General features: G+C 33.6%; 2 protein-coding genes across 2 annotated transcripts in view; one reads left to right on the top strand and one right to left on the bottom strand.

Moving 5' to 3' along the window:
* Nucleotides 1-13,796, top strand: part of LOC127716477 (sodium-dependent proline transporter-like) — a 44,592-nt gene extending 30,796 nt beyond the window's left edge. Inside the window, exons 9-15 of the mRNA XM_052222701.1 lie at nucleotides 13-137; nucleotides 1,058-1,173; nucleotides 3,074-3,205; nucleotides 4,357-4,456; nucleotides 7,933-8,042; nucleotides 9,123-9,275; nucleotides 11,641-13,796. Of these exons, the coding sequence (XP_052078661.1) occupies nucleotides 13-137; nucleotides 1,058-1,173; nucleotides 3,074-3,205; nucleotides 4,357-4,456; nucleotides 7,933-8,042; nucleotides 9,123-9,275; nucleotides 11,641-11,835 (931 nt within the window). The 3' untranslated portion in view covers nucleotides 11,836-13,796. The remainder of the gene's footprint in view (nucleotides 1-12; nucleotides 138-1,057; nucleotides 1,174-3,073; nucleotides 3,206-4,356; nucleotides 4,457-7,932; nucleotides 8,043-9,122; nucleotides 9,276-11,640) is intronic.
* LOC127716481 (pleiotropic regulator 1-like) overlaps nucleotides 1-15,526 on the bottom strand; it is a 474,697-nt gene that overhangs the window by 125,338 nt on the left and 333,833 nt on the right. The window lies entirely within an intron of this gene.

Below are 15,526 nucleotides of genomic sequence, written 5' to 3'. Positions count from 1 at the left end.
ACTTTTTTTCAGAGATGCTTTCTTAGTGACCTTGATAAACTGTTGTACTAGTGTGTTTGCTGGGTTTGCCGTGTTTTCGTTACTTGGATTTATGGCACATACACTGAACAGGGATGTGAAAGACGTTGTTGATTCGGGTAAGACTTTGTAAAGGTTTTAAGTTTCTCTGCATGTGCATTATAGGTGTGATAAGTTTGCTAATGGACCAAAAAAGAAAATAAGCTGAGGGTAAATTAGGTACAAGTTAATCTTAAAGAAAATGTTTAAATCTCATAAATCCATTAAGAAGGTACACATCAAGGTGAAAACAAGAAAACACCATGAAATGCCACTTTGGCTAAATTAACACAGAGAAACAATGCACACTGAATGATTAACTCTATAAGCCTTTCGGAAAATGTAAAGTGGCTGAAAGGAAAGGATCCATGTCCATATTTAAGCTACGCACAAACAGCAACAAAAAATTGACAGGCAATGTTGATCTGATTAGACCGCAGGCTTCAGACTTTGACTGAGTACATACTTTAGGGGGTGAGATGATTTTATAATTACTCAACCATGTTTTATGATATGGAGTAGCTACCAATGCAAATTAATCTTTATCAGAACACTCAAAGCAATGCTTACGTCAGTTATTCATATAACCTGTAAGTGATAAATGTGAATTCTAATTAAAATGCTTTATAGAGATTTTTTTTTACAATATCACACTTGTAGCAACCCGAGACACTAAAGTTATACCGAGAGCCCTACTCAAGGGATACTACTTTGTTTAGTGCTAATACAGTTTAAGCAGAAGGGAAATCCTTCGTCTTTCATTTCCTTTATTTTCTGTTTGTTTTTTTTCATTTCACAATTTTTGGACAAAAGGGGAGAGCATTTTGTTAAAGTGCCTGACCAAAAGCCATACAAATGATTTCATGACAGTCGTTTGATTGCAAATTATAAAACATGCATCATTATCGCTGTGTCCCAAACCAAGTAGTTTCAATTAACTTATCTATAGATAATCTCGTACATTATTATCCGTTTTACGTAAATAATACATTTATTGTAGGCCCAGGATTGGCGTTTATTGCGTATCCGGAAGGTATTGCTAGGATGCCTGCTGCTCCAGCATTTTTCTCGTTCCTGTTTTTCTTCATGATTTTCACTTTAGGACTTGACAGTCAGGTGCGTATGCAAATATAAATTTAAGACACTTATGGCTATATGTAATTTTCTTTAACTTATCTTACTTCAGCTTTAAATAATAATGGAAATGAAAAAGGACATGAATCATTGTGAGTACAAAATGTTATCTTAGTTATTATTTCTTCATCGAGAACACTTATTGATCTAGACGTTGTGTTCATCACTAGGTATTCGGTGTATATTTTGGGATATCATATTGCGGTGTAGATGTTTAAACGATGAACATTGTAGAAAATTAATATAAAAACCATAGCAATAATATAAATTTGTTATAACTATCATATATTTTGGAAGTTATTTAAGGTGGTATCCAACACCTTGACTAATATTAATTTGGCTCGTTTATTTTTCATAAAATTTTGACAAAATGTTTACTTTGACCCTTTGACAAAAATATAAAAATTTCAAAAATTTGTACCAACCACTTTATCAGAAAAATTTCATTGGTTATATAGCAGTTTGACAAACACTAATTTTGATCATTGAGAAGCTAAATATTTCCTTAACAATACAACGTAATTAAAACGTTTAGCTGATTTTTACAGAGTTATCTCCCTGTAGTGTTAGGTACCTCCTTAAGATAATGAAAATATTAATTGTTAAATACTGTTGTATAAATTTCGTACTTAATTGGAATAGGTAATTCTTACAAAACGTAATGGATGAAATGAAATGAAAAAAAAAGTCATAGACAAATGGCGCAATATGTTCCAACATTTTCACAATTGACCAATTACGTCCATGACAAAAAGGTTCAAAATAAAATTGAGAATGGAAATGGGGAATATGTCAAAGAGACAACAACCAGTCCAAAGAGCAGACTACAGCCGAAGGCCACCAATGGGTCTTCAACGACGCGAGAAAATCCCGCACCCGGAGGTGGTCCTCAGCTGGCCTCTAAATAAAATTGTGTATTAATTCAGTGAAAATGGACGTCACACTAAACTCCAAAACATATAAATGAACTAAAATTTAAAAAAAACATACAAGACTAACAAAGGCATTAACTGTTAATTCATTTGGATATCTAAATCATTTAAATTCGATGGTGTTAATTTCCTTTAAGTTAGATCTCGGTTATATATCAATATTTATTTCATATTTTCATGTTTGATATCCCTCGGGTTTTTTTAACGAAGAGTCGTATTTCAAAATACATCAACGAGAGCTTGATTGAAGCCTGATCCAATTTAATTTTGTCTAAAAAATTGTATAAAACGATTTTTATATTTCACCTACGGTTGACTTTTTTTTAAAAGTAAATAATGCCAAGATAGCAATAGTGTGACTTAATGATATGACAAAAAACTTTCAATGTACTGGGTAAGTCTTTTTTTTTTGTGCATAATATGCTAGTTAACCATTTGAAAGTATCGTTGAACTTGATATGTAGCCACTACAAATATGCCTGTTATACTAACATCGATGCAGTAAGTTCCCTTTCCTACACAGGCGTTATTATTTACTTGAATTTGACTAAGACAGCAATACGATTAATTCCGGATAAGCTAAACCTACATCAACACTTTATGTATTTGTGCGTTTATGTTGTCTAAACTTCTGCTATATGTTGCATAATGAGTTAATGATTAAAGTTGCACATTTGTGTCTGTTGTCTGTTTTTACACTCTATGATTTTTCAACTATTAACATTCCTTCAAAAGAACTGAACACCGGATATATCAGGTCTGTACTCTTTTAAACTGCTTTGTTGAATTTAGACTGAGAGTAGGAAGACATACATTTGCATGGGCTTTCTTCTTGTAAGTGTGCTTAGGAGGGTTTAGTTATAGAGACATCTGCAAAGAAATGTGTATCAACGCATAATTAAAGATAACACTGCAACAATAACTACTTATTGATTTGATATTTATTATAGTTTGCGATGATGGAAACTGTCATAAGTGGTTTTATTGATGCGTTTCCAGTCTTTCTCAGACCAAAGAAAACACTTTTCACCTTTATTCTCTGTGTCATTGGATTTTTGCTGGGTATGCCTCAAGTTTGCAAGGTAAGTAAGACAATAATTATATTTCATATATCTTTGCATTTTTTAAAACACATTATTCCCAGAAGAAATGGACAGAAAAAGGCAAAAAAAAAAGAATAAGACACATATCATCTTGATCACAAGTGATTTTTGATATAATCATTATATGGGTTATGGTTTCAGAAAATAGGACATTAATTTTGAGAGAACGATCTATAAAATAAATGATTTTTTTTACTTTAATATTTTTGACATATCAGAAATCTGGGTGACTATCTTGAATTGGTAGGTGTAATTCACAGATTTCCTGTCGTTTGACAGTGTGAAAAATAAAGTTTTCCCTTGTTTTAAACCGCCTTCGTGGTCTCGTGATAGTTTGCTCGCCTAAAATGCGGGAAATTTGAGGTTGATTCCTCATTGGATCAAATAAACGTAAAGTTACTATAAATTGCTTCCCGCCAAGCATGCTATATCAAAGAGTAAGAGCAATAACTTGTCGGCGCGGAGTCAGAATAATTTATCTGACAAAAGTGATATGTCTTTTTGTGGACTATTTCCTAGTGAGTTAGTACGTTTAAAATCCGACAAAGCGTGTCTTTCTAGTAGACAAGAGGGTACATTCATATATCGTATTTCCATTTTTGTCCTCAATATATCTGTGATAATTACGATTGGATGTAAAGCAGCCATTAATCAACCAATCAATCATTGTTTTATATAACCAATGCTTTATTTTTTCCATATGATTCGGAAACATTATAATTACATCTTGTTACAGTGTTGTGAGTTTTGGTGTTTTTTTTCTTCAAAAAAAGGTCTATCAACCGTGGAAAATTTTGATTAAATCATTAATTTCAGGGAGTGTAGAGCCTCCCAAAAGTGGTATTTTGGCAAAATGGTTATCCCAGTGTTTCATTGTCTGTACAAGCATGTCTCACATGGATATGGCTGAATTACTATCTTTTCATTTGCAGCATTTTTCACCTGTAAATGCAAAATTAATGGTTTATGTACTAATCGACAACTGTTTGTATCCAATATTTGATTTTTATATAAGGGGATTTTTGGCTTAAATTGATAAATATTGGTATTATATCCACTTAATGAAAGCATGGACTATTACCAACATCTTCATACATTTACACCTAACAATAGAAAAAATACATTTTCAGGGCGGAATATACTTATTGACACTGATAGATTGGTATTCGGGAAGTTACAACCTTATGATTGTCAGTTTGTGTGAACTGGTAGGGATATGCTATGTTTACGGTGAGTATTATAAAACAAACAATGAAGGATGCAAAACGAGCAGATTGTGCTAAACTTAATCTGTCTTAGCATTAACACAGATTGCATAATGGTATCAGGTTTGACTTGTATGTATGAGAAAAGATGAGCTAGATCTGTTATGGTAAGGCCGTGCGAATCAGTCTCAATCGGGTATATGAAAAGGTGCATGGCGTGTATGAAATGTTTTATACGAAATATCAACAGTGAATATAAATTTGACTCAGTGTAACCTCGAGAAAGAACTACCGCCTCATTGTATGTGTCCTGGGTTCGATATCCTTCTGGTTCAAACAAAAGAATTTATAACTTGTAAAAAGATTAGACACTTCTTATAAGTAAATGACATTTGATTTGCATTTGCACATCTCATTTCAGCAAAGATTATTCGATCCAACCGTGCTCTGTTGACTTTGAAACTTTTGCAAAGTTTTACATTTTAAAGTTTGAAATTAGAACACGTTAAGGGCAACAACTTATGGTTATTCAATAAATTGGCAAATCTCATTTCCACGGGGAACTTGCAGTCCTGCCTCATTGTCATGCTACATTGATTTTAATAGTTTTGAATACTTTACAAGTTAAAGTGTTGTAATCTTAACCTCAATATTTGCATTGCGAAAACAAGTGAGCACTGCCCGTGTAAGAGAGGTGACCTCTAAAACAATTTAGAGAATGAAGAGACAACATTTGGGTTGGGTGTTAATTGGCAGTTAGAAGAAGGTAATCACTAATTTGATTAAAAGAGAGGCAAAAGATACCTAATGGACATTCAAACTCATGAGTCGAAAATAAAATGACAACGACATGGCAAAAAAGAACAATACCAAAAGACAAACAAACGGTACACAAAACACAACATACAAACTAAAGATTGAGCAACACGAACCCCAACAAAAACCGGGCGTGATGTCAGGTGTTCCGGAAGGGTAATTAAGTCTCCCAAACGAAGTTTGGGAAGACTTATTGTTTTTGCTCAGTTATTATTATTATTCTTCTTCTTCTTCTTCTTCTTCTTCCGCCGCTATTAAATTTGAACTTGTCCGCACCCGATCTCCAAAACCGCTTGTCAGATTAACTTAGGGTTTCACAATATGTTAGACTAACATGTCTAGTGGTGCAATCAGGGTTTTGTTTGTGCACTGGGGTTTATAAAAGGGTACTTTGAGGGGCAAAAAGAAAAGAGGGTTTTACTATAGAACCCTATGGGATTTTATTTTTTTTAATTTTCAAATGATTATAAATTGAAAACCGTTTGTGATAGACACAATCTTTTTAATTGAAAATGTTTTAAATGATAAAGCCCATTAAATGAAATACAGGGTTAGTCCCCAGGGGTCACCCCACCCCCTGCCATTTAAGAAAGTTCTAATACCTTGTAAGTGGTCAAGATCCCCACCCCTAAACCATATATATTTTGGTTTGTTATGCTAAGATGGTTTGAACGATATACAGGGTTAGTCCCCAGGGGTCATCAAGACCCCCTGCCATTTGAGAAAGTTCTAATATCTTGTAAATGGTCGAGATCCCCACCCCTAAACCATATATATTCTGGTTTGTCATGATAAAGCACATCAAATGTAATACAGGGTTAGTCCCCAGGGGTCACCCCCACCCCCTGCCATTTAAGAAAGTTCTAATATCTTCTAAGTGGTCAAGATCCCCACCCCTAAACCATATATATTCTGGTTTGTCATGCTAAGATGGTTTGAATGATATACAGGGTTAGTCCCCAGGGGTCATCCCGACCCCCTGCCATTTGAGATAGTTCTAATATCTTGTAAATGGTCGAATTCCCCACCCCAAACCATAAATATTCTGGTTTGTCATGATAAAGCACATCAAATGTAATACAGGGTTAGTCCCCAGGGGTCACCCCCACCCCCTGCCATTTAAGAAAGTTCTAATATCTTCTAAGTGGTCAAGATCCCCACCCCTAAACCATATATATTCTGGTTTGTCATGCTAAGATGGTTTGAATGATATACAGGGTTAGTCCCCAGGGGTCATCCCGACCCCCTGCCATTTGAGAAAGTTCTAATATCTTGTAAATGGTCGAATTCCCCACCCCTAAACCATATATATTCTGGTTTGCCATGATAAAGCACATCAAATGAAAAACAGTGTTAGTCCCCAGGGGTCACCCCCACCCCCTGCCATTTAAGAAAGTTCTAATATCTTGAAAGTGGTCAAGATCCCCACCCCTAAACCATATATATTCTGGTTTGTCATGCTAAGATGGTATGAATGATATACAGGGTTAGTCCCCAGGGGTCATCCAGACCCCCTGCCATTTGAGAAAGTTCTAATATCTTGTAAATGGTCGAATTCCCCACCCCTAAACCATATATATTCTGGTTTGCCATGATAAAGCACATCAAATGAAATACAGGGTTAGTCCCCAGGGGTCACCCCCACCCCCTGCCATTTAAGAAAGTTCTAATATCTTGTAAGTGGTCAAGATCCCCACCCTTAAACCATATATATTCTGGTTTGTCATGCGAAGATGGTTTGAATGATAAACAGGGTTAGTCCCCAGGGGTCACCCGACCGCCTGCCATTTGAGAAAGTTCTAATATCTTGTAAATGGTTGAGATCCCCACCCCTAAACCATATATATTCCTATTTGTCATGTCTCGAACATTTGAATGATGTATACGTTCAATCCCCAGAGGTTCCTCCATCCCCAATGTTCTAATATCTTGTAAATGGTTGAGATCCCCACCCCTAAACCATATATGTCCTGTTCGTCATGTAATGAACATTTGAATGACATAAATGGTCGAGATCCCAACCCCTAAACCATATATATTCTGGTTTGTCATGCCAAGATGATTTGAATGATATACAAGGTTAGTCCCCAGGCATCACTAATGCATATAACTTTACTGGACCAAACCAATTTTCACTGGACGTTGCCCAATGTCAGGCGACCCTGGGAATTACAAATTATGGGAGCTTCGTTTGGGAGACTTCGTAACAGCATCCTGTTACAATCATTTCTTGTTAATTGATTAATTGGTTGTTATTTCTTAAACGCCGCTGATATGATTTGACTGATTTGGCCAGGTTTAGTTGGTTCTGTTATATATTTTATATGAGTGAGACACGAATTCAAATTATACGTTAGAGTTCTGCATTCTCTTGGTAAATAACGCATATAATATGAATATAACCGTTTGTGCAATCATTACAGTAGCATTTATGTGTTATATTACTGCGTTATTATAATAAAATGAAACAGCAGTAGTAGATAATTAAATAAAAGTAATGATTTTCCGAAACAGAAGAACCAGGACCTCGACAAAATGCACAAGCAGTATCTGTTGTAATATTAACTGTAATTTATTTAACAATTTTTTTCTCCAAAATCCTGGATACGCCACTTGAATTTTCTGAGGAAAACTTATGACCTCTATTTTCATTTTAGTTTATATGACTTTCAATATTTTCTCTAGGCATAAATAATTTCCGACATGATATTGAGATGATGGTTGGCATACAGCATCCAGCCTTTTGGATTTACTGGTATATCACGTGGATGTTTATCACACCTGTGGCCATCATTGTAAGTAATCAATAAGTAATCTTCACATGAAGGGACAAGTATATTAATAAATGGGGCTCGTAGTAGTTATAAGCCAAAGTACTGAACATTTAAAAAAAAAATTATTGCTACACTTTCTTGCTACAAATCTTTTGTAGTATTGTATATGATTTTAAACATATTTTATATTAAGATATGAAAAGGGTTGAGCAACAGGCACATCATATAAAAGCTCTATCCATATTACATGTACAAGCTTAAGGTGTGAATCAAATATTAACAACTGTATTTAAAATAATATAACTATAGTGGAAAATGCATGCTACTTATGAGCACACACAAACAAATACATATTTACAGAGTTAATTACTAAATGTATATTATATTTAAGTATGTAGGCAATTAATCACCATTTATCCAAGTAGTGCTGTAAGAAGCATGATAACTAAATATCATGTCTAAACAAATGATTTTTTTATTCTAAAACGGTTCCAGAATATTTAATAAAGGGGATTAGATACCAAAAGTCAATTAAAAAACGTTCGTCGAAGAAAACAGACAATACCATGACAAAAAAAAAGAAAAATCTCCGATGATAAATAAAGGCAACAGTAGTTCAATAGCTGTTCAATAGTCATAAATCGATTAAGCGAAAATAAATCCGGGTCACAAACCAAAACCGAGGGAAACGCATCAACTATAAGAGGAAAACAATAAAACAACAGATAAAACGTCACATAATAGCGGATTGGTAACTGTCTCTTATTCTGTATACGTTTTACTGGGCTAATGATATTTAAATAGCTCAATCCCTATTTGCATGAACAATACAACATCATAAAAAACGCGAACAGACCAAATCGTAAATACTATATTAAATATGTCATATTTTTTTAGAATCAATAAATTCAACTGTTTATATTTTTGTTGGTTTTTATTTTCATGATAAAACTAATTTTTAAAATTGGTTGTTTATTGATAAGATTTTCTAGAGCATAGAATATCAGAATCGGGGATTGCACCATAACACTTCAAATTTCGATAACGTTTATTTTTTTATCTTGTTATTTGTATAACCATCACTTTGAATTTATGTTATAGTTTATCGTGATTATGTCCGGTTTAAATTATGCTCCTGCCTACTATGGAGATTACGTATTCCCTGGATACGCTGAAGCTCTTGGTTGGTTGATGGTATGCTCTCCATTAGCACTCATTGTATTGGGATTCATCGTACAAAGCATCCGATATGGTGTAAGTATATCAATCTTTGTAAGCATTTCAGACGTACTATAATTGGTGTACCTTATAATAAATACAGAACGTTTGTATGCATTGAATTTACAACAACTGGAAAATCTGTTTGGGTCCTAGAACAAAAGCTATTTCTTGACAAGTAAAACAAAAACAAGATTTCAGATATAGCAAAGTAAAGATATAGGAGTATTATAAATGATAACATACAAATTTTTTTCTGCTATTTTTTTTTCTATCCTCGGATGGAGTCTTTTTCCATTAATTTTGTATGTTTTTGAATGACAACCGCTTGATCAAGGCGCTTTGAAACATTTGCGAATGTCATTTCTGGCTAATTTTAAGCTATTTCAGTGGATGATGGTATAATGCAGTATAATTAAGATATTATTGTCTTATAAATGTGTAAGATATTTCGGAATTCGAGAAGAATACACAACCATGCAATTTTAGTAGATAAATTAACCATTCTAGTATTTATTTTAGATAGTGTCTTTAAAACGCATGATAGCCTTGTCTGTGTGCACGACACGTGATCTATAATAACCAATTATCAAATATGCTCGAGACCAAACAAAAGATAGGAAATCAAAACATAGAAAAAAATGAGAGCATTTAAATAAAAAGGGCTTTAATACAACAGCCAAACTATATATCAAGTCAATTTTACCTGAGAGAGATTGAATAGTCAAACTACCTCTTGTCAATTTTACACGAGGGAGATACAACAGCCCACCTATTCCATGCCAATTTTACCCGATGGAGATGCAACAGCCAAACAATCGCATGTCAATTTTAACTGAAGGAGATACAACAGCCCACCTATTCCATGTCAATTTTACCCGATGGAGATGCAACAGCCAAACAATCTCATGTCAATTTTATATGAGGGAGATGCAACAGCCCACCTATTCCATGTCAATTTTACCCGATGGAGATGGAACTACCAAACAATCTCATGTCAATTTAACATGATGGAGATGCAACAGCCAAACAATTTCATGTCAATTTTACATGAGGGAGATGCAACATCCCACCTATTCCTTGTCAAATTACCCGATGGAGATGCAACAGCCAAACAATCTCACGTCAATTTTACATGAGGGAGATGCAACAGCCAAACAATCTCATCTCAATTTTACACGAGGGAGATGCAACAGCCCACCTATTCTATGTCAATTTTACCCGATGGAGATGCAACAGCCAAACAATCTCCTGTCAATTTTACACGAGAGAGATGCAGCAGCCAAACAATCTCACGTCAATTTTACATGAGGGAGATGCAACAACCCACCTATTCCATGTCAATTTTACCCGATGGAGATGCAACAGCCAAACAATCTCATGTCAATTTTACACGAGGGAGATGCAACAGCCAAACAATTTCATGTCAATTTTACATGAGGGAGATGCAACATCCCACCTATTCCTTGTCAAATTACCCGATGGAGATGCAACAGCCAAACAATCTCACGTCAATTTTACATGAGGGAGATGCAACAGCCCACCTATTCCATGTCAATTTTACCCGATGGAGATGCAACAGCCAAACAACCTCCTGTCAATTTTACATGAGGGAGATGCAACAGCCCGACTATTCCATGTTAATTTTACCCAAGGGAGATGCAACAGCCAAACAATCTCATCTCAATTTTACATTAGGGAGATGCAACAGCCCACCTATTCCATGTCAATTTTACCCGATGGAGATGCAACAGCCAAACAACCTCCTGTCAATTTTACATGAGGGAGATGCAACAGCCCAACTATTCCATGTCAATTTTACCCAAGGGAGATGCAACAGCCAAACAATCTCATCTCAATTTAACATGAGGGAGATGCAATCTTAGTTTGAGTACGATGAAATAATTTATGAACTTTAAATGTAAAAGTATAGTCAATATTTATCATTTAAGTCATGTCACTACCAAAAACACTGGCTACTTGGTGAATGATAGCCTCTAGGCTTCACTGTCTGGTAATTTACCTGTTAGTAGTACTAAATAGTAGAAAAAAGTATAACAAAAATACCGAACATCAAGGCAAATTCAAGAAAGGAAGTCCATAAAAAAAGACAAAATCAAACGCTATCTATCAACGGAACAAGTAATAAACACCTTCCATATTCCTGACTTGGTACAGACAATTTCCGAAGAATACGTATATCATACACTTTTTCTTTGCGCAAGATACTTATTTCTTGTACTACCTTTTATCTTGATTTATATAGTTAAAATACTAGTCTTTAAAACAGTTCACCAATTTACACATATACCTTTTATGTACTTTTTTATGTTTTAACATTGTATATAGTGTATTTCAAAGCTATTTGTGTTTTATTGATAAAAGGCATTCCTAATTTTAGTTCCCTGGAGCATTGAAGAAGCAGCCTGAATGGGGTCCTGCTCTTGACGAGGACCGTGATCAAGATCCTCGCAAACGATATGATCGAATTAACGAATTAAGACACAGAACAATTGCATCAAATGGAAAAGACAACTTGGCTTATGTAGGAGACAAAAAAGTCAAATATATTCCTACTGATCAAATTAGACTGTAATTGGTGCAGTAGTCAATCAATCCACTTACATATACATATACATATACACTAACTATGTGTCAAGTATAGCTGTATTTATAATCAATTTTTGAATATAATCAAACGGTTACGCTCATTAATACGCTTAGATGACATTTTGAAAAAAATATAAGAACAATAATTGACCATTTACATAATAATTATTTCTCTTAATGGTAATAATCTGTGATAGGTGTAAATATGTTGGAATAAGAGCCATCAAAATATTTGCTTCTATATATATAAATGTAAACGACAATGTAAAAAGCTTAAGAAACTATGAACAAAAGCTGAATTTTACCAGTCTAGCATTTCCAACAGTATTCCGAAAGTAACAAGGTGTGGAAAATCAAATTGTGGTACCTGTATTTACATTCAAGAAGGAACAACAATCAAATTCAAAAATGGAATGACATTCACCAGAACATATGATATTAATTTTTCTTGCCCAGAAATAATATAGGTAGTTACATGCAATGGCTGTAAGGAAAATTACATTGGACAACTAACTATTTTAGGAAAAGAGTTACAGTACACAAGCAACAGATCCGTCAGCCAGAATACGCCAAAATATAAATTGAGCGGGCATATTAGAAAGAGTGCCTAATATCAAACTCCACAATTCCATATTTTCACAATATATGAATTTCTGCATGCGTCAACTGAGACCAAAAGAATAATAAAGGAAAAGGAATAAACAATAAGAGAAACGTCACACAAGAACAATCAAACGTCGTCCATAGGATAATGGACGTTATCTTTAAATTTTGTGATTTACATTACGTAATTCAGAATATTAAATATCGGCGTTTTTACAAATTTCAATTTTATTTATATATATAAAATAAATGTGCGAGTGTGTATAATCTTTTTATAACTAAAGTAAGGTATACAACAAAACATACGATGAAAAGTTAGTTTTCATGTGTAAGTATACTGACTCGGTAGTCCGCTAATACTATGCAGGTAAAGCTGCTTGTAGGAGAATTTGACAACTATGTTTTCATCATTTATATGTCCCCCTTTGGCCACTCTGGTTTTTTTTCTTATAATTCGTCCCGTTTTCAAAAATCAATAAACACCATGTCGTTGGAGATAACCATGGAAGCAGGGTTTTTCACTTAAATTAAGTATATACTACATTAGAAGTTGCTTCTGTATATTGATGGCTGGTGCAATGCACTAATCAATTCACCTCTACTTATGGGCATTTGATGTGATCTTTTAAATATATTATTGAAATCTAAAAGAGGAAGGATTTAGGACGTCCGAAGATATGAAATCAAAGCATATAGAAAAATATGTAGGAGGTTAAAATATACTGATTTCCATTATAAGAGTTCATACGTTATATAAACGTATTTCGGTATACCTTTTAGGTAATAAAAGATAAAGCCACTTTGAAAATATGTTATACATTTTGTATATTGATGAGCCTTGTCTAAATAAAAGTTGGGTTTTATCATTAGTACTCCAATACGAAAACAACTTTTTTCTGTAAAGTTATTTAAAAGGTTTTCAAAATATTTTGTTTTATATGTATGTAAATAATACTCTAACTTAATGAAGAGCTATCTATTTTAGGCAATATATCCTCTACTCTGCCATGTGTTTAAATATTACAGTTAGATTAGTTGCGATTTAAGGTTACATGCCGTTTTATTATATTTTTTAATGAATTAATTTACTGTGTTAATTTGACCTTTTTTCAAGCATCCAACATTCCAAACTGGTTTAATCTGGTTAACAAAACTGAGTAAAATAAATAATTTTTCACTTGTATTTTTTTAAGAACCGAATACTAGTATGTAGATCGTTGGTCAAATATACATTCATATTTTGACTTCTAACTTAATTATTTTACACATTATATATTATACTATATTTTATATTGAATGTTGCAATGCATATTTTTAATAAAACTAGATCATATGGGTCTGAAATCTGTTTGTGTTGACACCCCTTTACCAACCATCATACGTATCTTTAATTCATCAGATAGTTTCTTTTGTTTTTGCGTGTGACCTACTATGTAACGTATTTTTAAATATTTCATGATTTATATAGTAACAATGTATCGAACGATGTTCAGAGTTACGTTGAAAACATATTAATGCATAACATTTTCATTCAAGATCAACCGCCAGCTTTTCATTATCAATTTACCATGCAAAATGGTTAATAAACATAATTAGGGTAGTATAGAGGTATAAACAAAATCATAACAGAATTTCTTCTCACTTAGTCAAAGAGAGTTTTTATCGTGCTTTTTTCAAAAATAAGATAAAACGTATAGTTCATTGCGTTTGTTTTCAAGCTTGTGCAAAATTGTTAACGTTTATAAGGATTAAAGCGACTCTGTGGGTTTGCCATGTCAAAGACGTTATATCTGCCACTTTGTTAATTTTATAATAAATATAATTTGAAGTAATTTGAGATCCAATATGGCAAAAGACTCGATCCCATACTTCCTTAACTCAAATGAGAAAGTCTACAGTAATGTTAAAACGCATTTCAATTTCTTCTAAATTTCAGAAAAAGTAATTGTAAATTTTGTTTTTGGGAATGTCAGTCGTATGCTTGCCGCACACGTATATATAGTCGTAAGGAAACAACCAATCAGCAAACTTAACAGGTATCGGGTCCGGATCGCTTGAGGATGATAATGTTAAACAACCAGAAAAAATATACAGGTTTAAATATTTGTGAAAGATACTGATAAGAGATACATACGAATTACAATGATATTATAAATTTGTACTGTAAAGAAAGACAAATATTTCTATACAACAAATGGCCCAATCAGTATCGATCTTATAATAAATCCTAAAAATCTTTGTACTACAATTAATGTTGTAGTTTTCAAATCCTATTTACGGTATTTTTTATCTTTAATGTTGAGACTCTTGAACTTTTAGAACAAATAAAAATTTAATACCGAGATTAATTGAAAATAAATATGATTATGTTTGACTTTACATAATACCTTGATTGAGTATTATACATCGTGTGTGTGTGTGTGTGTGTGTGTGTGTGTGTGTGTGTGTGTGTGTGTGTGTGTGTACCTTTACATCCCAAAAATGTGTTCTACATCTATAAATACTGACCGAACATACATTGTGAAATGAAAACATCTTTAAAACTACACCTATGTATTTCTGTTATAGGTTGAAGAACCATAAATTCCTATATTCGAAATTTCTCCCGATCCTGTCACTGAGTACCATTCTAGTGATTGTTCTGTTGAATCACAATCACTATTCTTTCGATTGAAGTCATTAAGATTGTGATCCGAGTGTCTGAAGCGTTAGCTCTATTGGAGTTATGATTTTTTTGTAACATCGCTCCTGTGTCAATAGAGGCATTAGTGGAATGTCTGATTTGACTAGCCTACAACTTGTAGGCCATGATAGACGAATTATTCTAGAATGTAAATAAAATTCAAACTTTTGCAGGACACATTGCAAAAAAGTGATTTTCTGGTTTCAAATATTCATATTTTGTAATCGATAAAACCATCTTCGTGCATTTCTACCAAACTAGTTATTTCTCTGCTAAAAGTTGTTGTAGTATCAGAGTCTAGTTTTCGGTAGAACCTTGCATCGTCAACTTGACATTCAAGCCTCTTGAATGAGGACATATTTATCCATGATGACCACTGCACTGTTGTTAT

Source organism: Mytilus californianus, unplaced genomic scaffold (assembly GCF_021869535.1).
Source record: "Mytilus californianus isolate M0D057914Y unplaced genomic scaffold, xbMytCali1.0.p SCAF_9, whole genome shotgun sequence".
NCBI lineage: Eukaryota > Metazoa > Mollusca > Bivalvia > Mytilida > Mytilidae > Mytilus > Mytilus californianus.
Note: the sequence above shows the minus strand (reverse complement) of the source record. Positions and strands in the feature narration are given on the sequence as shown.